This window comes from Molothrus ater, chromosome 3, assembly GCF_012460135.2.
Source record: "Molothrus ater isolate BHLD 08-10-18 breed brown headed cowbird chromosome 3, BPBGC_Mater_1.1, whole genome shotgun sequence".
In the NCBI taxonomy this organism is placed as follows: Eukaryota; Metazoa; Chordata; class Aves; order Passeriformes; family Icteridae; genus Molothrus; species Molothrus ater.
The window spans coordinates 25,677,321-25,700,910 of NC_050480.2; the positions used below are offsets into that span (position 1 = coordinate 25,677,321).

Genomic DNA, 23,590 nt, shown 5'->3' on the forward strand with positions numbered 1-23,590 from the left:
AGTAATTTACGTCTCTCAGCTACCACAAAAGGCTCTTGATAAGCAGGTAATTTGCTAAATGGACTCCTTTATCCAAGTATTCGAAGGGCGTTACAAGAAAAATCTGCAGAGGCATTAATGTGACGTAAAGGTCAAGCATTGTGACATACCTTTCAAATAATCCCGCCTAACTTGCGATATGATGAGGAGGCTGCTGGCAGCACTGTTCAGTGTGAAGCCCTTGATGTGGGTCTCAGCACTAAAAGAAGCAGACATTTAGAAAGGAATTACTGACATGCTTCTGATACGATAATAAATGGTTGAGCACCAAGGTGAAATTATAAAAACTACTGTTCGTATGTTAAAAATATTGCTGCAAAATATCGACCTGGAGACAGCTTTTGTGTTATCCTGTCAATGGTTATAGAAGGATAATTTTTTTTTGCATTCTGACAGATGACAAAGTTGGAAGTGAGCAACAAAAGAAACAAAGTACAAGATTTTTTTTAAACAATCGGTTCAGATTCTTGAATGCTGACATATTAGATGACTAAAATAACTGCATGCCCTGCATTGTTCTGTTGTATCCTAAGCTGGATACTTTTTCTTCTTTTTTCAATAGTCACCATAATTATAAAATATAAAACTATTCTTTCAGCAATAAAAATGAAACATTTATTTTCAGCACTGTATATTTTAAACATAAACTAAAGCATATTATGAACTAACACCATATCATTTGGTTGATTAATTTTCAAATTTCTGTCATCTAGAGGTATACAGGTTTTAAAGCGAACATCCTACATTTGCTGCCTTAGCCACATTAAAATTGTATTTCACTTATCAATTCCTTGTCTCCTGTAATACAAAACTTCATGTAAGTAGAGCAAAGACAGCCTTTACTTCAGTAACCCTGCTAAAGCTTTGCTAACACTCTGGAAATTAGTCAAGAGAGACTAACCAGCAATCACATCGGTCTTGTACTACAAAATGTTCCTGCTCCTAAATGACATATAGCCAAGCCCCATTTTTAATATATAAGGATAACTTTACAAATGTTCATTTCTAGATTACAAAATCTCCACAGAGCAAAGGGGGGCATTGCCATTTACCATATCAGCAATCAAGATAAACCTCACTGATCATCTTGTGGCAAACAACTGAGCAGCCTACCTACTTGAACTTAGGGGCTGAGCGGATTGGGAGGTAAGCAGGGTCATTGCTAAATTGTTCTCCTCAATCCCAAGAAAATCCTTCACATTGCACACAATATGACTATCCTCTCAGTCACTTTCAGCCTCCCAGGCTCACAAATGCAGTCACTGGACTCAGGATTTTCTTCCTCTCCCAACCAATCCCCTTAATCCCTGCCTAAGCACCCACTGCTCAGTTCCGCCTTTTTTTTTTTCCCTTTGTCCCATCTGTCAAAGCCCTTAAGTCAACAATTCATGCATGAGACTGTAAATTACATATAACAAAGGATTTACTTTCTCCAATCTTCCAATCTTCAGTGTGATTAAATAGATGTTAGCTACTATTACAGAACTAATCCATCATTCCAATACTCCTAAATTTCTATTTAAAACTTCTTGGACTAAATGCAGTAAATATTCCTCAAAACAGTTCTAGAATGTGAAAGCAACACTTGGGTTGACCAACAGATCAGTAATGTTCTGGGATGTCTGCTGTTTGTTTCTTTCAAAGGCAGTGTAGGAGTGCTATTTACTTCTCCCAAATCACCTTCTAATGGAAGTTTTTCAGTTCAGGTAACAGAGGGATATTTTGAAGTTATTGGATGTTTTAAAATTATTTATAAAGTAGTTATTTTGTTGCCTATGCTAATGTGCACAGTAAGACTATCTACATATTATTTATCTTTCAAATTGGCTTCAAACAGTAAAATGAGTAATTTGTATCTAAATTAAGGTAGCTTTCCTGTATTTTACAAAAATATTAGGAGCTGCACAAGTGTCAGACCACCATACACATTTAGGCTTTGTAGGAGTAATCTCTTTTTAGTATGAGGCTGGAAAAATTCTGAAGCATCCAGAAATGTACATTAACACACAGATTTGTTATTCCTCAATCACAGGCGCACACACCCCATCACTTTCTCTATTTCAGTGGATTACTTAGAACTTAAAAGCTTTTAAAAATGCTTAATATAAGCATAATTTTGTTACTAGAAAAAAAGCCACACAGATATGCCGTGAACACGACCAACATGAAGCATTTTCTGTTTTGATGCAAGAGTAAGTTGTCAGAAGCTTCTCAGATTGTCATTATTTGGCATTTCTAAGCTACAAGATGGAGTAGGAGAGTTGTGAAAAGCACCAGGGTTAGATCATAGTTGGCTTTGACCAGCAACCAAGAAGAAAATCTCTTATAAAATCCTGTTACTTTACTCCTAAACATCTCAAACTTCAGAGGCTTAACACATCTCTGACCTTTTAAGTCTTTCAAAATTTTTTTTCCCCTGAATTTTGAATTTATGTACTACACTTATCTAAACACTTATCTAAAGTGATGATTCTGAATCCTTGAAATACAAGGAACAAACCACCACCTTCTTTCTTCTTTTCCAATTTGCAAATTACTGCTGGAATTATGCACTACTTTGTGCCTCTTCCTTACAACTGTTTGAGCTGTAGAGCAGGAAAGCAGTGGATCCATGTACAAATCTTCAGTACAATGTTTCAAGCTTCTTCCCTGAAGAACGTTCCAATACATCTTTAGATACTTGAGTATTTTCTCTGAAACAAACTACCTAAATTTTATCAACGTTCTTTGTACTCCCTAACGCATCTCCCCTCCACGTTCTATTTGCAAAGATTTATCAGTTACTTGCATTACAGGGAGATCAATTTGATAAACTGATTTAGTTTTCCCTTAATATAAGCCATATATCCTGCAGGCACAAACATTACTTATCATAATGCCCTGTTGCTGAGAGCTATTTGCAAAAGGACTATTTGTCCTTCTGAAAGCAGAACTCCAACACTTTTTCAACAAAAGCCATTTCTCCAATCTAAACACTTCTAAAGAAAATATTAAAATAATCAATATCATCTTACACTAGACTGTTCCTGGACATCAGAAACTAAGTTGGCTCTAAGAACTTTTAGGCTTTTTTACAGTACTCTATACATTAGGTAACTCACCTACAGGCACTTTCAAATCCAATGTATTCATTCAGTGAGCACACTTGATGACAACCACCAGTCTTGTTTTAGTTGAATAAATTGAAAGACTTAAAACCCTTAAACTGAAATTCTTGTACTTCTGAACTCTACATTGACAAGTCAGAACACTTTAAAGCCTATAAACTGACCAGAACACACGTTACAGGCAATCATTAAAGCAAGGGCTGTATCATACAACTCACTAAAGGTTAATTCAATTCCTTTCCTTCTAATAATTTGTGACAGCAGGTCGGATTTATTTCAGAAGTGTAAGAGTTGGATCTAAGGTTTATGGTCATCTCTTAGCCACTGGCATCACAGTCAAACGTACCATTTTGCATTTGGCAGGCAGCCAGCTGCCAGGGAGTGTGGGCAAGGTAAGACAGCAGCAGGGACAGGCATTCAGGGGAAGGCTCACAGGCAGCTAAGTGAAGGAATCTTGTCTGTTTGGATATTGCTCTAAAGAGGAAAAGGCAGACTGCCAGAAGGGTAGACTTTCAACTCTGATGCCAAGTACATTTGTTCAGATTGTTATTTGAAATGAGTTATTAGCAATAGACACTGTCACTCTAGTACCTTTTATAAAATGCGGCATATCACCCTTTGAAACACTGGTGTATTTCTTACCACAGCTCCTAATCACTAGTCATGACCTGTTTTCCCATTAAAAGATAAGGACTCACCTGAAAATGATCCAGAAATTATTTAACCCCTCTCTCTAAGGCAAGAAAAGTCTCCCAAACAAAGAAAAGCCTTACATGCGTTTCACGTCAAGGGCTTCATCAAGACAATCCTGTGTTAACAACGCTTTTACAAGGATGTCACAGCAACGATAATGAGACTCATCCTTCTGCATTCTCCTGAAAATATTGTAGGCCTCTAAAAAAGAGTAAGAAAGCCAAAAGGAAATGTCATACTGCAAGAACATGGATCACAGAAAGAAATCACCTGTTCACTGAAAAAGGTCCATCTTAAATCTATGTATCCTTTGCTTACATGTTTAAGCCCATAGCTTTGGATCACAGCTTGCTCAGAACTGCTTGTATACACACAATCAACACACACTTCTACAGGAGAAAAAGTTTGCTACTGCTCTTCCTTTATATGTGGCTGTTGCTTCAATATCAACACAGCTGGTTAGAAGGGGAAGACTCAGGATTTTTAAAGCAACACCTAATTCTGGGGTATACAGTTACAGTGTCTGGTGCATGATCACAACAGCATTTAACAAATAATATAGGAGGCGATTCCAATATGGGGAGATCAGATTATTTGGCTACGACAAGATTTATACAAAACATACAATTTACAAATATACAGATATTTAGCAAGTAAACTACACTGCATTTGTTTGACTGATTAACAGTTTTATTTCATGCATTCACAATAACTGTCAGTGTATGAAAAGATGTTACCAAAAAGGGGGAAAAAATGATAAGCACAGTTTTCAGTCATTTATTTTTCTGAAACAAGATTATGCAGCTATAAACATGCAGCTAGAACTGCCATCCACACTGTAACATATGCTAGAAAGCTGTGTTAAGAACCACAATTTTGATCTTTTACATCTAAACAGTATTGCACATTTCTTTTAATGACTCATGAAGTAATTCCTTTGCTAGTTCAAATCACAGCCACAGTAACCTTTAAAACTTATCAGAAATAGTTGGACTATCACCACAAATTTCACAGATAAGCGTTAAGCTTTTTTCTTCTACTTTGAAAGTAGAGATGAAGACAACTCGTTTGAATCTTAATGTCGTAAGAAGCATTATACTAATTGCACTTAGTACAACGTGTTATAGAATTTTAATCAAAACTGTTGGTATGCCTTTCAGTTTGCATCTTAACTTCTTTAGCCAACAAGCATACACAAAAATCTCCTGAAGTGCAGGCAAAGAAATGGTTATGCATAAAATTTATTATTTACATCACACAGACTCCTACACCAAGTTAATAATTAGAATTACCACAACCATTCATAATCTACTCTGTATGCTTGAAATGTTGTTAAATATATACATGAAGAGAGATAAAGGGTAACAGCATCTCAGTAAAAATTAAATTAACTTCTGTGTATTCCAGCTTCACAAGAGACTCTGACATTACAAGAGTGATTGCACTGTCAACCAAAAGAGCAATGGAACAACAACAGGACCACATGAGAAAGGTCCTGAAATCCTCCACCACTTTTACTTAGAGGTCTGAAGTTAGTTTGGCCTGCAGCAATGTGATTGATGAACTCTCTTGCTTGCGCAGATGCTGATCACTGGACTCACAGTGTTCAAGTTTAAATTCAGTGGGAAGACATTTTTCTTTCCCCTGCTCTGAAATCTGAGGTATCAGCAGACCAGCAACCACAATTCAACAAAAACAATACCCCTGTGACTGTTATACCTGCTACAAATACAACTAATGACTTACAAAAATGTAGCTGACTGGTGATAGGTTTGGCCTTTCTGCTCATAAATGTCTGTTTGAGTTCTACTTTATTTAATGACAAAATTTCCTTATGTTTTCCTACAAAAGCTCTGCTGTCTTCGGACTGAACTAGGATTTCACCCTGTGTTTAAATATTACTTTAATCAGTTGGGTACAGAAATGGACCTGGCCCCTAGTGGTCAAGATGTCAGGCATATGTTACTAACAATTATCACAGTCCATAACATGTAAGATCTCCTTCTACAAGGAAATGTATTTAATTTTTAGGTTTTTCTGTAATGACTGCTTCAATGAAGAATTAAAAATATTTCTATCAATTTTGTTGTGTATGTCAGTCCTATGATCATCCTGTTTAGATTTTTTTCCTAACTTCATTTTGCATCTCTGCAAGAAGCATGTTTGAAGTATACCTAAATAAATCTTCAATTAAGACATACCCTTGATCAGGAATTATCAGCTTATTACTTCTTCAGATGGCATCTAAAGTTATTAAAATACATTAGCATTCAAAAGAGAAATTTCTTGGTTTCAAAATCATATTGTGCTATATCAGCTATTTCAAGCAGAAAGATTTGTTAGAAAAGTGACAACTTGCCAAGAAAGTCTCAGTTCTCAAGACAGTCAAATCTGTTTCATAATTGTGACTGTTTGGGATATGTATTACATGATCCCCTAGAGTCAAGTTCTCACACTGAGGAATCAAGACAATGATGAAAATATGACTTTGCATAAATCAAGCACTTTGGAGAACAGATTATCAAAATGTGTCAGACTTGGAAAGTTCACTGAATAGTTACATAACTAGATTGAGTTAATCTTTTTCCCATCAGAAAGCTGCCCCATTACATTCACACCAAAATTACATGATAACGTTATATAAAAAAAGCAACAACTTAGGTTTTTTAGGTTTTTTCTAAGGCCAAGAGAAGAATTTTCCAAGACAAATTGTTTTCCAACACAGTTGGAACATTTTTTTCCCCTTCATTCCCAACAGCTCTTGACCACCTTCTCCCAAATATTGCACCTTTAAATAAAAGAATATGCAGAAGTGATTTATTGCTAAGTTCAATATCTGAGGTCATCACAGAAGTATTATTTTATATTTTTGTTTTAAACTAGTCTCCCTGTCAAGTCTAAGGCAGCTATTTAGTTTCCTCCTGCTCTTCACTTATCATTCATGATACCAAAGGCACAGGACACTTTCCTAGTGAAAATGTCATGAAGTACATTCCCTTGATTTCATCTGATTTTTAATGACAACATTTCTTCATTTCTCATCTTTTTATGATACCCAACAGTTACCAGCATGAAGAATTTCCTGAAAATATGATGTCTGCCATAATACATGATTCTTAATTTCATACACATAACATGGTACTGCACTCCCAGTATGCAGAATGTCCAGACTCAACTTCTGACTACTAATCTAAATAAACTGAATATTTAGACTGAGTAACTCTAAGATGGTAATTTCACTAACAATGTAAGTTAAATGTCTGAATGACTGATACATTCTTCTTTTAAAAACTCAGAGCTTAAAAATCTGTGTCCAACCCATAATATATACTGATTACACTCAGAGAAGAAAATTACTAGGTGTCTTGCATTTATAAATCTTCCTCATTCAGCAAAATTAATTTTTAAACCTACTGAATTCTATTTTCTATACCGCTTTCAAGTAAGGTGCCTATTTATTTACTACAGTATAAACAAAGAAAATATGTATTTCCAGAACATTCAAATGCTCTGCACCTTAGAAAATACTAGAAATGAACTAATTGGGACCAAGGCTCTTCTCGGTGGGGCAGAGCAATAGGACAAGAGGCAATGGGCAGAAACTGATGCACAGGAGGTTCCCCCTAAGTATGAGTTGTGCTGGTGACTGAACACTGAAACAGACTGCCCAGAGAGGTGTTGGAGTCTCATCACTGGAGATATTCAAGGATCCTGTTCCATGTGCTCAAGGATGAGACTGCCTGAGCAAAAAGGCTGGACCAGATGATCCACCTTTCCAAGCTGAGGCATTCAGGGATTCTGTGATTTCCTCCCCATTTTGTAAGGCCCAGTAAAGCTATTTCTTCTACTGTCACTCTGCTTTGGGATGAGATGGATAGGAATGGACTTCCAAAGATTAATCACAGACCAAATCAAAGGAATGGCACTGAAATACACTCTGCTCTTCTATATACAAAGGCAAAGATCATGCAGAAATTAATTCTGTTTTTAGCAGAGACTGGGAAGTTTGCAGAGAAGAGCTCTGCAGTTAATTGAAACCTTAAAATTAACACAGCAGGGGAAAAACCCACAGTGGATTTCAGTTCACCTTTTGCTTTATTTTTCTTGCAAAGCATCTGTATTTTCAGTTCTTCCCCAGTAGAAGCACTGCTGCTATCTTCAGGCCTATCCTTTAAAAGAAGCAAACATTTCAATTATTGAAATTATATCTGTTAGTTTTTTTAATAAGAAGAAATATATTCATAAGTGTTGTTAACTAGGAAAGTTAGACTCCACTTACCTTAGGTACCTCAAATGGAACAACCTGACCATTTTTCTCAAATATACCAGCAAGTAAAATTAGTGTCTTCTCACGAGGAACAATATTTTCTTCTTGAATTTTAGTCCAAATAGCTTCAGCCTTTCCCCAGTCCTTGTTGCTATCTGAAACAAGATAAAAATCTCTATATAAAAGCACATTTAGAATGTGCATGCATATCTAAGGTAATTCAAAATTATATCTTTGGAAAATAATCCATCAATTAATAATGTAAATCAATTAATCATGTACTTCTGCTTCATACAATCATCAGTTTGAAGTTTTAAACTATTTTAATACCTAGAGGATGCCAGAAAAAAACCCCAAGGATTGTATGGGTTTTCAGACAAATGAGAAATCATCTCAAAAGTAGTGCAGAAGTGATCATCCCAGCTCATCAGTTCTATTTTTCTAGACTGTTAATTTAAATTTATATAAGCATCACTGTACATAATTGCAAACAAACAGAAATCTGGACTTCATGAAAGGAAATGCTTAACTACCATCTAACTACCTACAGCATGTGCTTTCCTGTTGCCTTTACATTTTCTAGCTTTGCAGTCACCAATTGTGAAGCATTGATGACTCTCAGTCACTATTGATTTACACCCTGGTAAAAATGAGCTCTTTAAAGCAGGAACAACCTTCTCAATAAACTGCCTTGGCATTTCATTCAAATCAGGTTTTGCTCTCCTGCTGTACATGCAAATATTGTAAATTCTTCGCCAACTCTTCAAGAGTCAGTCTCTTCTCACACATGCACAGCAAAGGGCAGAAAGTGACATTTGAAAGCTACAGCAATGGAGTATTGTAGAATGATCAAATCCTGGATCAGGCTGTTCAGAAAGGCTCCTTGATCTCCACTGCTGGAGACACCCAAACCTTTACTAAACAAGGCTTTGATGTGATCTGACTTTGGAGCTATCCTAGCTCCAGGAAATGGCCTAGGCCTAAACTCCTGAGGTTTTCTCCAGTATAAATTATTCTGTGATAATCAAATCCTTGTTTTCAGCATTTTTGATTATTGCTTGGACTAGATGGTAGGGTTCTTTTTATGTTTAAAATAGATCTGAAGTTACGGTTTTGGTACACAATGACAGTCCTGCTGTAGTTGTGCATGGGGCAACTTTGATAGGTAATCTAAAATGGTTGAAAGCAGGATTATGCATGGCTTTTGTCTTTCATGGTGACAGAAACCCACAAATGTTTTTCCACTTCTTTGAATAGATGGAATTGGTTCTGTCTTCTGAAAGAAGACTGAAGATTTTGCATGACAGAATGTGATGAATTGTATCTTCCTAGATTCTCTTCCTAGCAGGCACACTGTCAGACTTAGTCACTGCCAGAGTTGAACAGGATGAGTGGAGAAACAGGAAGGTTCTCTCCCTGTTGAGACAAGATTGATTTTCAGGCCTATTTGATTTTTGATGGTGAACCAGTATGTGTAAAGCCAGACTTAGGTAATGCTACAGTTTTCTTTGAAGCTTTCCAAGGCTTCAGGAAATGAAAAGCAGAAAATTCTCACAGGGTCTCTGGTCACATTTTTTCTGTGCAAGTACTCATGTCTTCTCCTGTTGTAGCTAAATGCAGTAGGGAAGAGGCCTGCGTCAATAGTCCTATCCAACCAAAAACATACATAGAGAACAGCCTAAAATTATTCAAAATTCAAAAGCAAGTTTTCCAGACATATCAAACACCTGTAATGGCTCAATAATATATAGATATATATGTACATACATTACTGAAGTACACAGAAATCCCTACAATGCTTTATGTCCCAATTTACTGTGTAGCGCTCCATACCAAGTTTTAACACAATGTATTTTTTCAGTACTTTATAATAAATATCCAAAATTTTAATCCTTTATAATACAGTGTGACACACTGAATAACAAAACCAACATAGACTGAAAAACACAAAAAGAGGAATGAAAACCTCATAGACACATCCTCCACTAAGTCTGCAGCATAGAAATGAAGTTTCAGTTTTCAAAACTGTTTCAGGACTATAAATGATGCTAAAGTTAGGTTGTGGGTTGGGAAAAGTATATACATTTAAAAAGTATATGCACCTTGAAGAACCAGATCCAATTACAGGAGACTCTCAATTTTTAGCAGTTATGAAGATAATAGATGAACAGGATTTCTTCCCTAAGCACATTGAAAGCCAAACACACACACACAACTAACTAAGCGTTCAGGTCTGCAGATGAAAAAAACCAAACCCCTGACGTCTCCTCGCCCACAAGATGCCTCAGAAATGCTAGCCAGACTAATTGTGTATAAGATATAGCTTCTCTTCAGGGTTATGTCCCATCTCCAACCACAAAGGAAAACAGATTACAAACATGGATAAGATCTCAAGCTCACTTACCACACAGTTGGAGCAGGTGGTAGTACATCTCATCTCTATCGCATTCAAACAGATTTTGAGTTGATTCTACCAACTGTTCCAAAGTTTCCATCTTCAAAAAGAAGGAAGAGCTCAGTTATACCTCAGGCAAACAATTATTTTTCTATATATGTGTCCATACATGCTGTGTGCATTCAGCTAAAGTAGTATTTATGTATACACCAGCATTAAGTTCACCTCACCAGCCTGTCATATAGTCTTTCACAAACAAAAATTCAAGTGAGAAAATACTTCAAAACAATTTTTCTTGGAATAAAATGACAGTTTCATAGAGCACATCATGCAAGTCATACCTGTTTATTTAATATACACTTTTGTGCAAACCACTTCAATCTTCCAGAGTGTGCTCTCAAGCCAGGAGTCTGTAAAATATTTCCACAAGAAATGCATTACTGCACATAGAACATTCTAAGGGAAAATAAACATAATACAGGTATTCATAAAGAAACTTCATAGCTATTGTTTGTTTTTTGAAATCTAAATGAAAACATGATTATTTGTGAGCTTGTAGTTAAGTTGCATTTATGAGACATAAAAATTGCAGTCATCTTATTCAAGACAGTCTCCTTTTTGGTTGAAAACTGCTGAGAGAGTTCATTTAAAATACACTTCAGATGAACGGAAACATTAAATAACTTCTATCATCACATTAATAGGGTATTATTGCTGCTACCTGAAGTAATCCTTTGTATTACTCCTGGTAAAGAATTACACCAAATATTTCCAAACTGTCTTCACCATGAAATATTTGTTTTCAGCACCACTGCAACTTAGCAGCTAGAGAACCATGTTTCTGAGCTGCACCATCACCATTTGGTGATGCCAATATACTGTTCAGATACCAGCTATAGGAACTGTAGGGCAATTCCTACTCCAGAACAGAAGGCTCAAGATTTACTCTTAAAGCTTACCCTTATGTGTGTATACACAGAGGAACTGATGTGTAATTGTCAGCATGCCACAGTCCTTTGTGTTACTGACTTTTCCAGGTTGTGAGCCTCTGCTTATTCATTCCTTTGTTGTTTCAAGCAGACTGCAGCTACATAGTAGCTACACATGCTCAAAGGAAAGGTTTCAATCCTTGAAACTCCATCTGGTGTAGAAAAGGCCACATTGTGCCCTCCCAGCACCATATGCCATAATCAAAACAGCAGTTCCTCAACTTAAATAAATTCTTAAATAAAGATAGGAAAAGTCAATCTTTTTTAAGAGATACATCATACATTCTACCTACTCGTGTCCAACATATCTAAAAAAAAGGTTACAGCAAAATGTGTGCAAAGCATCCAGTTTTTACCTCTTGGATTTCCCTCCCATAGATACTTGGATTTCCTGGCTTTATACTACCTTGTCTTAGCATAAATATAATTTACAGAGTGAACTCTGTTTTTTATTTCAAATGTCCATATTCACATTAAGCTTAAAGTAATTCCAAGGAAATGTCTGTTCACCCCTACAGAGAAACATGTGTTTTGACTCTTGAAGGCTTTTAGGTTTTAATATTGTAAGAAATCTATACAGTTTAAATGTGAAGTGCGAGTTAAAAATCTGAATGCCAGTTTGCACAAAAGAGGCATTTTGAACAAAATGCTGTGAGAAATATTAAGTTTCAGTTGCAAAACAGTGGAAACAATCACTATTGGAAATGTGAATTTACCTTCTCTCTTTTAAACACAGATAATTTCCTTTTCCCATAGTCTCCAAGTGCAGAATTACTACCCTTGCCTCTTTCTGAAATAATTCAGCATACACCAGAGAACCAGCATGCAAAATTTCAGTGAAAACTCTAGAATTCTGCTAAATATATAGTAAACAGTGTTCTGCAGAGTAAATGTTGGGCCACATAATCCTACCAATTACCCAACCATTCTATGAAGTCAATGTAAGGGTTTGCTAAAAACAGAATGCTAATCCCATAGCTCCTCAACATGGAGCATCTCTGGGTGTTTAGCTGTACTGTTAGAATAGTCTCAGCCCAGAAGGTTACAGAAAAATTGTGTCTTCCCACATATTCAAAGTGGTATATATAAACACAGCTTTCCAGGTACATGCTTTTTTTTAAATTACTTGTTTGCTTGAGTTTTTTCCACTCCCCACAGTTATTTATAGGTACCTGTTCAGTGCTTTTTTAAAAGCTACCAAGCAGGTTCACATAAAATATGCTGAAAATTAAGTCAAGAATTAACATCTTACACAACAGGCTCTTGATACAAAACAGGCTCTTGAAAATGAAAAAGAAAGAAGTATGTTGCCTGCATTTGTAGCTAATCCTCTTTAGGACACGGTAAAATTCAAATGCTGAATTCACTTACAACTTCCAATATCACTGCTGATCCGAATGCCAATGAACTCAACAGCTCGAAAGCTACAAACTTTTTATAGTAAATCCTTTCCTGTTCAGAAATGATTGATGTGTCTGTCACTACAAGGACAGCTGAGTTATACAACAGACATCCTTGTGTTTCATTTTGAAATTGAGAAGTGTTTTCACATACTGCAGGTCTCAATCATCAAAAGAACATCTAGGTCAGATTAACTAAATCTCCAGGGCTTGCCTGATAGTCCATATTTGTAGCTTATCCTTTACAATCTTAGGGAATTTTAAACATTGCATTTAACAGCAAGCAGTGTTTCTACGATACAGCAGACTAAAATAAAGAATAACAGAATGCAAGGAATAAAGAAAAACTAAGTAAAAAAACTATAATTACTCTTCCGAATTACCATTTACAATTTTGATCTTGCTTGTTTCAATGGACTAAATTAAAAAAATAAATCTATATCAAGTCTTAGTGGTTTCTTTGTTTTTTGAGGGTTTTTTGAGAGTCTCATGCAATTCATCCAGCATATAAACCAAACACAGATTTCTGGCTTTTACATTCTTTTGAAATATAAAACAGTTGTACTGTACCAAATCAAACCTTGTTATCCTCTCTGTAACAGGAGAATATGAAATGTCAGGAAACACAGCAATACTTTCCCTTTAGTGCTCTTCCACTCTCCAACTACCTGAGGTTCAGTGGATCACACTGGTTCTAGTAAGTTATTTCTCTTCCATGAGCTCTTCTGGTTGCCCCTGAAACCCCTTAAGATTTATCACATTCAGAAGATCTTTAGGCAATGGGTTACCTCCACCACCTTCTGCAGAGAACAACCAAAGTACTGCCACTTTTGATTGTTTTCAGCCTAACTTCTACTAGCTTGGATTTTGTATTAGAAGACAATATACAATTGATTTTTCTTTAATATCTCAAATTCATACTAATTTAATGATGTATATAAAATAATTCCCTGACTCTTCTCTAGGCTAAGCAGAATTCAGCTACTTCATCGTATCTTCTACAGAAATCAGCCCAGAGTTTTGATCAGAACTTACACGTGATGTGATTCTTGGGGTGTCCTACACAGGGCCAGGAGGGGACTTGATGATGCTGATGGGCCCCTTCCAACTCAGCATATTCTGTAATTCTATGACAATTACACTTATTCTACACTTACACCCACACCAATTTACTCACTGATTCTGCACCTTCACACACAGTAAGGAACACTAACCAGAAAGGGATAAATATGCTGCATCTTTGCAAGAACTCTTGTCAAGCAGCAATAAAAATCATTCAACAGTCCTAACACACCGAAAGCATTTGATTTGTTCTCCTCCTTCTGAGAACCAGTCACTTCAGGTGACTGAAGGGGTCCAATCAGTACATTTTCTATACTAAGTTTTATTTGAGCTAATTTCTACCTATTACAGCTGAAAGAAAACAGATTGTCTGGAAAAATAGTGACCTGTCAGAGAGGAATCTATGAGATGTTTTTCCAGATTTTAAAATAACAATAGAAATATTCAAATTCTGTTTGCCTTAGTATTCTGTAACTGCTACAGCCAATAGAGCCATACTGTTTTTTTACTTTCAAAAAAGCTTTTCTAACAAAAAAGTTTTAAAAATTACAGAAGACATATGAAAATATTTATTTACTCCTCTCCACTTGCCTAAACCAAACTTTTTCTTTTTAAACACAAAACTTACAGAGAAAAACCACAAAAGACATCATACAGACCAGAAGCCTTGAGTCCTTTTCAAAAAGATGACTCAGCAAACTAAGAGTTGAGAACTGCCCCAAAACAGTGGCACTTTTGCTGGCTTAGGTTGCATAACTGTTTAAAAACCAGCAGCAGCATTTTTCATTTGGCATACATGTGACATGAGATGGAGAGCTTCTGTTTTAACCTTGCAATGCTGCACGTTCACGAATGATTACTGTGCCTGTTTGGCAAAATAATTCTTACATATAGCAGTCAACTTATTCTAGCCTTTCATAACTGCACTGTGAATAACACATCAATTCTAACTATTCAAGTTTAACCCCAACCACCTTACCTAGTTTACATTTACTTCAAAACTTCTGCATTTTGTTTGCAAAAAGTTCAGTCTTTTCTTAGGGAAACAGTTCTACTATAATCACTAATACAAACATATTGGAAAGAAACAGGGAAATTTTATAGAAGCCATCCATGCTGCACTTCCTGATGGTATTCTTTGGAAGGACAGATCCATTCATTCCTCTCTTTGCAGCTGAAAAATCCAGTAATCGTAAGAGACAGCTAATGCTGCTAAAGGAAGAAGAACATTTCATGAAGAGTTACATCAGCAGCAATAATAGACTTATGCTACCAGTACCAGAACCAGTTACTGAGATTGAGATGCCAAAGCAATGTCTTGCAGGAAAATGCTTTACTCCTCCAAGCAGACAGCCTTGGGCAGACAGCTATAGGAACTGATGTGTGTCATTCCTAACAGCTCTCTCCAACATAAGCACCATGGAAAACAGAACACTTGATGGGAAGTTCTTAATTTAAAGACAGATTTTTCCCTGATTCCACAAAAATGTCTAGGAAAATCTCACTAATTCCGTACAGCTTTAATGAACCCCGGGTTATTTTTGCATAGTAGGTTATTTGAACAAAGCTGTTTACAACATAAACACTGGATGGTTTCCTTGAATCTTCCCCTAGGTTAAAACTTGTAGCAGAAGTCCTCACTTCTACTAAGCAGTAGGTGCACCTCTTGATCAAAAGAACATATATAAAATTTCTGTACCTTATGTAGCCATCCTAGTCTATAGGTGTTGACTGAGATGGTTAAAACTATTTTACACTTCTATTATTTTTTCCTCCTGCTAAACACTCCTTTACTTTCAAATAACAATGCATGAGTTTTTTAAAAGTACCAATTAACATATGTACATTATTTTTAAAAATAATCTTACATCTTGAGTTCATATGTATGCAGGTACACCACTTTGCTGTATTTCTCCCACTACAGTCGTCATAGCAAAGTCCAAGTGAAGTATCATTGTTAAATATACAGGAAAAAAACCCTATTTTGATTATTGGCTCTGAACTTTTATGCAGTAGTCCAGAAGCTCACAAACCATCCAGCTTTAGAGACTGAGTGATCTAAAAATAACCTGTGCATCAAAAAGCATCTTTCCTGTTGCAATCGTATCAACTGCCCAACAAAACTATTAGTGCTCTCCTAGCTCAACTATTATTCAAGTTCTTGAACTACCAGGATGGCATTACAGCTACGGCTGTTTATGGCTGGCAATGGAAGCAATACTTTCTCTACAAGTTCATTTTCCACTTTGAAAGTAGTTTTCAATGATTTCAAAAATGGCTTCTTTGGTGATAGCACAGAATGACACTCTCACTCACTTTATTCTTTCTAAACAAAAGAGAACCTTGCAAACTCTCTAAAAAATGAGTAATTTCTTTTCTTCTTTATAAGCAACTTTGCCCAGAAATAAATATGACTAAACAAAATACAACCCCCATAACACAGAATTCTTTAAAGAGAAACTGATCTAAAATATGTGGACTCTTGTTCAACCTTTTGGGCAAGAGATGACTGTATGTAAGCTTGAAAACAATGATATCTGTACCTTCAATATGTCTACTTTTCATGTTTGATAATGAGGGCAAGTACTCTAATGCAGTACTGGAATATCAAAACTTATGAGCTGCTCCACTGCAAGTCATGCCTTCAAAGCCTACTCAGCTAAAGTGTATTTGATATTTTATTTGCAGTACCAGATAGTTAATGAAAGACAAAGGGACACATGCCTACACATCTGTCCTCACTAACTATTCTCCTCAGACTGATGAGAATTCAAACTAATGCTCTCCTTTCTGCCTATTCTAAAATCACACAAGATGGCAACCAGTCAACTTCTACTAGGTCAATTTTGATGTAAAAAGCAGCAGCAGTTCACAGTAAGAAAATACAAAGTTCACAGTCTCCACTGGGAAGTTTGTACTGTTGGTTTGTGGCTTTCTTCTTCCTACCTATGTATTTGCTTCAAAGCTTCTGTCAGTTTCACAGTTCACTGACTTTACCAACGCAAGTATCTGTTGAGTAAATACTCATGATTTTATTTATTTCACTTGAAAGAGGAATACAAGCTGCTATATGTTAGACAAACATGGAGAAAAATGTCAGGCAAGTAGATTATTTTCCAAAAATACTAAAATAAAAGTAGGATAGAGTTCTACAACTTTATCGTTCCTCAAGACAAGTCAAACTGATTTACATTTAATCACTATTGGAATATTCTACATTTACACTAAGTTTTCCAAGATAAATTATGTGGTGAAATATTATTACTATAAAAAATCAGTAGACATTCCCAACAATAACTACACTGGAAGAAAAGGTGACAAAATATACACAAAGACTCTGCTTAAAACAAACTCCTCAAGGTTATCCTAGACTCAAAACAGAGCAAAAATGTGCTCTTGGCCTTGTAATGTGGTTTTACAGTGTATGATGAATGAAAAAAAAAAAAAAAAGCACTATAAACCTCTTCCTTCTAACACAAAGTCCCAGGAGCTAAGAAAAGAAGCACAAATCTTGCCATAATCCCACATTCTGAACGCATTACTGCCTTCCTTTTGGGAAGGAATTTTTTCAGTAGTCATCTCCTTTACCAATTTACTTACTTGAAACATATCCCTTCCCTGTAAAAAAGGAATATTTAAGAACTTCTAAAAAATAACGTGCACTGAACTAGTAAGCACCCCTTTTTAAATTAACCTACATACATTGATGCATGGAAAGAAAATCCAAGTTCACTAATAACTAACTTCATCAGAGTCCAGTTACAGAAGGAGAAGTAATGATTTTACTGGACTAATAGGACTCAATGGCAATAATTAAAAAAATTAATCTTTTCTTGTATAGGGCTTGCATGCTTAAAAGCTCTTTCCCCTCTGTCTCAGTTGTATACAGTTAGTCTAATAAAAGCTATGACACCCCCTACAAACTATTCCTAAATCTCAGACCGCCATTATCTAATACAACCTTGTTCACAAACATTTAAATTTTGTTTTAATCACCTCCACTCTTTTCTCAACAGGACAAAAATTAAGTCTTGGTAAATAAATTCAGAGACTAGATATAACCATCACTAAATTACACATAACTGATGCACCCCCCTCACTCCCCCAACCCTGCTGTCACAAATCAAGAAAGCATCTTCTCCTGGTAGTTCATCTCCAGCATAAAATCAGGATGCAATTTTATGATGCAGACTCTTAAAAAAAACAATCTGGATGAAAGAAGGTTGTAATCTCTCAATATCATGTAGAAATATTCTCATTGTTTTTATGGCACATTAAATCCAAAGCCAACTGGTATCTTGAGGTCTGCTGACGATGAATGTCACGATTCTTTGCTTAAATCTATTTACCTCTTAAATTAACTTGACATCTGTTGATAGATATATTCCTGTACACTGAACTCACCCCAAACCAGTTCTTTCCTCAGGTCCCAGACTGCAGCAGCAAATGCCTTTTCTTACATTTCTCCACAATGGAACACATTTCATTAAGCTATTTCACAACGATTTGATCCTGAATTCTTCATACTAATGTCTCGACATATGTGGGATACAGTATGATAAATCTAATTATTAAATATAAACAACATATTTAGTATGAGAGTAGATGAAGATAGTATCACACTTGGTTAAAATTTGGTTTAAAGAATTCTGAAGCCATGCACTATCCATGGCCATTTTCAAGGAAGGTTTCTCTAATGGAAACAAAATAGGTTGAACTTCTACCCAAAAACTCTGCCACACAGTTCTGAGATCTTTCCTGTATTCCAATCTTCTTTGCCTTCAGTTCCAGCAAAACCAAAACCACAGCAGGAATGAGAACTTTGACTCTTTCATTGAAGGAGCAAATTAACAGCTGTTATTTTAACAGCTCAATTAATTTGATCTAGAAAGATTTCAAGAAGATCTGTGGAATAACACAAAGACAGTGGAGCACTGCTACCAACTCCTACTTCCTATCAGAGGGATCCGTAAGCTCCCAATTAAAAATGCAAGTGACCTGATACATGATTCTGAACAGGGTGCTTGTTTTGGTTTATTCAGGTAAGTATTTTGCTGTACAATGAAACTTCATTTAAGGTGCAATGATTTTATTGATACAGCACAGAAATGGTTTAACATCAGTTTAATATCTTGCCTGCTCAGTCACAGGAATGTTCATTTCTGCTTATGAAAACATGGTTCAGACTTTCAGTAAGCAGATTTATAGCTGGGCTTTGCTTGACCCTCTGCTACAGAACTGTTACAGTACTGAAAGAGACACAAACCTTTTCAGAAAAAGCCAAGAGCAGACATGGGCTGCATTACACACTGATTCAGTGGGTATTTAAATAGCTGCATTTAGCATGAGTAAATGAAGGGAAAAGGGTGGGTCTAGGAATATTCAATCAACACGAATGCAAAACAGCTGCAAATTATGAGATCCTGGTGAAAGATTCAGAGATGACCAAAATATTAAATCCCACCAAAATGGCAGACATCCATTATATTTTAACTACTCTAAGTAGTGAAATCTGTAAATCTCCAAGCAGCATGAAAACAAACAGGGTAACAGGTGAAAAGGGGAATAAATAAATTCCTCCAAGGTGGTATAACATTCCCTTTTTCACCTATTCTTCTGGATGACCTTCCCATTAGTACAATTCTTAAGCACCTGTTTAATAAAGTGGCAATCAACAGCTGAGTAAACAAAAGGGACTTTTAACTGTCCAGTACAGGCAAGAGGTAAGAAGTTGAGAGATCTAGTGGACTAGGCTCTAAAATATTCTTTTACCATTTATATACAAGACTTAGAAGAACATAAGGCCAAACAATTATTCTATATTCTTGCCACATAATTATGTAAGACCTCTCTCCAGAAGGAGATCTGATTAAACATTTTTGAAATAAAAAAACATTTCAGAGGACAGGTAAAATATTTTTTAAAAGGTGCTTTTTCCCTAATCCTATTTATTGAAAATTCACATCCTTTCTTTTAGCCTACATTAGTTCTAATGTAGTTTAGTTTAATTAAAAGCAAAACATACTGACCTAATTTTCTTCCTTTTTTCTTTATGAAAAACAAAATTCAAGGACAAAAGGCAATTAAGCTGCCTTTCTAAGTAAGGGAAAAAATCCTAAGTATCCAGAGCTAGAATTGATGACATAGAAGTCATGCTGTGCCAATCCAAGGGAAAGCAAGCTAGTATGTGACCTTGTGGTAAGGGGCAAGAAGAGAGATGTGCCAACTTTGTTTTGACATGATCATCTTTGAAGGACTAAAGACAAAAGCTCACTTCTCAGTTGAGGTGCAGTTAAGAAGACTCAATCATGTCTGGATGTACCCATTGGTAGAACTTTTCTTCAGTGTAAAGCAAAACAGCATCTATCAGCACAACTTTGGGGGCTCAGGAATCCCCAGGCACAGCTAGAATAAAATAGACTTACACTTTACAGAGCAGCCAAGGCTACCTTATCTGTAGCTATTGTCTCTGAGAACAAGACTTTCAAGTGCTTAAGAAGGCAGTTCAGCAATACTGCAAACTGTTACCCTGCCACACAAAGCTCATGATGCCTCAGGAACAGCATTTCCCCCACAGCCTTCTCAAACACAGCTCCTCTTCCAGTCAGCATTGCCTCAGAAGAGGCTCCTACTACCAAACTTCCACATGCTTCAGTCCAGCTGTTCTAGCATTGGCCAGACAAATTCTTTGCCTCATCTCCTTTGTATTTACCTTTCACTGCTTCTCACACTCTCATTTTCTGGTTAGTCTTGCTTTTACTCCACCAAGCAGATGAAGCCCAGGGCTTTCAGCTTTCTCATTATTTCCCATGACATGACCTTGCATATATATGCATTCCCAACACATTTGTGGCCAGATAATGTAACATACACAAGTCTAACTTGATTTTTATAATCTCACTCAAATCTTATCCTTTGTCCTTTCCCAGTATTGTCACCCACTTTAATTTTACCAAAGATTTGAGATTTAACAGTTATTTTTTCATTCCTTTGAGTTCCAAGTTTTTCAAAGCAGCACTTGTCATTAAGTTTCACATAAGCATATAGTATATCTCTAATTTCTAAAAATAGCAGGAGCAAGCAGAGGCAGTGGTCTCCAATGAGTAAAAATCCCATTTAAGCAAACATTATCCTCCACAGTGGTAACTTCCTTAGCTCCTAAAGATTTTCCTTTCCAGTTTTATTACTATCCCTTTAGATACTCTTTATTAATTTCAAAGATGTTTTCAAATCACTAAAATTGACCATCATAACCAGCAATACTTGATTAAAGTATATGCCTAAAGGTACATGCAACAGCATCTAAAAGAGAAAGCAGCACCAACTGATCTCCTTCACTAAGTATTATTTCACAAGCAAAGAAGATAGAAAAATAATCTGAGATGAGCATCAAAGCAGTAATTTAGTCACAAAACCCACTGGACTAGAGGAAAGAATACACCTACAACTCATTTTTTTGATATATACATACACATATATGTATTTACATACACACACACACACCATTTCACATTATATGGAATAAGACTTTCACTTCCCAACAAATCAAAGAGCAAATAGAACTTGCTTATGTTTTAAAACAATACAAACTATTTTCTTCTTCAGTAAAATATCAACAATAAGGTTTCCGTCTTCCCCTTTTGGAAACAATTTCTTTGAAAATAATTAACATATTGTGACATAACAAAAGCATATTTAAAATATTATGCGCCATATAGAATTGATTTTGTAACACTTTTTCCACTAGTAAAATACATGCATACTATTCCTAGAAAATTCCCTATTAAAAATTCTGTAATTTAAACCAGCTCTTCCTCTGCAGAATAAACAAAGCTCTAATTCATACTTCATAAAAGTTAGATAAAAATACTTTAGCATAAAAGGCAGGACAACTTCCATTTAATCTCCAGATATTTGGTGTTTAGATTTATGCTTAAACATTTGTGGATATTAGTAACTCACAATCAATCACCAAATACTGAATACCTGCAGAGAGAATCTGGCATGCTTTAAGAAAATGACAAGAGTTTCAGTGCCCCAACAATGTGATAACTTGGTTATTATCCTATTTACAATTGCAGAGCTCCAGACACCAATAGAAATTCCAGGAAATTAAATGCCACTATCAAAGAAAGAGCTGCTAAATCACATGACGTAACATTAGCTCATTTAGCTTTAATTTTACTTCCAATCTCAGATTTCATACTTTCACCTCCTATATGCTTTAATCACTGTAAAAAGAACTCAACTCCTCAGTGTCATCTGCTGTCAGACACTGATATTTCTGTTCTTCTGTATTGTAAGATTTGAGCTCCAAAACACCCTCTCAGAACAAAAATATAATGTTTCAACACTGTGCTTAGCAATATCCACACACCCTACAGCAGGACATTACTGTTCCATCACAGACAAACAAACAGATCTTCAGTTAAGATTTTTTTAAATGCAAAAATTCCATTAGACAATTCAAGCAGAGATAGCTACTATTTCAGATACTCTAAGGGGAACTAGGAGAAAAAAACATTATTTGTCTCAGGAAATTAAAAAAAAAAAAAACCAAACAAAAATTAGGTTAGAGTTGTGTATGTGCGTAACACAAAAATGCTGAGGACAAACTATTACTTTTTCTGCAAGATGCCTCCTCCCATACATTAAGTGAAAAACTTATGCAGCATTTTAAAAACATACAACAGTGTTAAGAAGAAAAAATAATCACAATCTGGGCAGACTCTGCAGCTGCCCCTTTGACTTATCAATTTCAGTAAGCACAATTTCAATCAAGTCTAGATAAAATATACTAATCCTAAATAGACCAAGTTTGTCACCTACCACTTCCTATAAGCTGCTTACTATCCTGAAAAAGGGAGAGAGAGAAGAAATGCTAAATTAAATGCCAAACAGTAGCAGACAGCGCTTGTTTGGCTGATTAACTTGTAGACAAGCATTACAAATAAATCTGAGCATGGTCTGCAGCAAATTAAATTCCAGTGCTTTTAAGAACAAAGAATTCCTTCGGAAAGAGGATTAGCAACTTTACACCCAGGAATGCCAGTTTAATTTAATTGTTCCACAATCCGATATTTAATATGCAAATATCATTTTGATATATAAGAGCAAATTTGAAAAAGTGAGGAAACAATTTCAATGTACAAGACGACTGTCTCTCTTCTGAACTGTAATTATACAAAATAAAGCCGGCTGAGGGCTTTTTATTACTGGGATTGCATTCTATTAATGTGAATCAGAACAAGACTAATTAAAGGTTAAAAACTTTAAATGTTTCTAATTAAGAGTCTAAATAGCTGCACGATTAGAGTACTATAGTTAAAATCCCACCTCGATGACCTTCTTGGCCTCTTTGTATTTTCCTGTTTGCAAGAAGGCGAAGAAGAGATCATAAAGAGCCATCATGTCACCATATTCTCTGCTTATAAAATCTGAAACTAAAGACAGAATAAAACTCATTAATTTACTCAATATATTGAAGCATTTCAATATTTATGTCAGACATTCCTAACACCAATATTTTCCAAGCCTCATAAAAGATAAGCTATAGGGGGATAATTTTGAAACAAACAGAATGATTATAACATGTGACACAATTTGTTGTAGGTTTGTGGCTGAGTATATTTAAAATG

At 35.7% G+C, this 23,590-nt stretch overlaps 1 protein-coding gene across 1 annotated transcript in view; it reads right to left on the reverse strand.

Annotated features, from left to right (window-relative positions):
* LRPPRC (leucine rich pentatricopeptide repeat containing) overlaps positions 1-23,590 on the reverse strand; it is an 87,873-nt gene that overhangs the window by 16,005 nt on the left and 48,278 nt on the right. The window contains exons 25-31 of the mRNA XM_036380591.2: positions 23,289-23,395; positions 10,843-10,911; positions 10,511-10,601; positions 8,119-8,261; positions 7,927-8,008; positions 3,920-4,040; positions 150-238 (exon numbers count right to left, since the gene is read on the reverse strand). Of these exons, the coding sequence (XP_036236484.2) occupies positions 150-238; positions 3,920-4,040; positions 7,927-8,008; positions 8,119-8,261; positions 10,511-10,601; positions 10,843-10,911; positions 23,289-23,395 (702 nt within the window). The remainder of the gene's footprint in view (positions 1-149; positions 239-3,919; positions 4,041-7,926; positions 8,009-8,118; positions 8,262-10,510; positions 10,602-10,842; positions 10,912-23,288; positions 23,396-23,590) is intronic.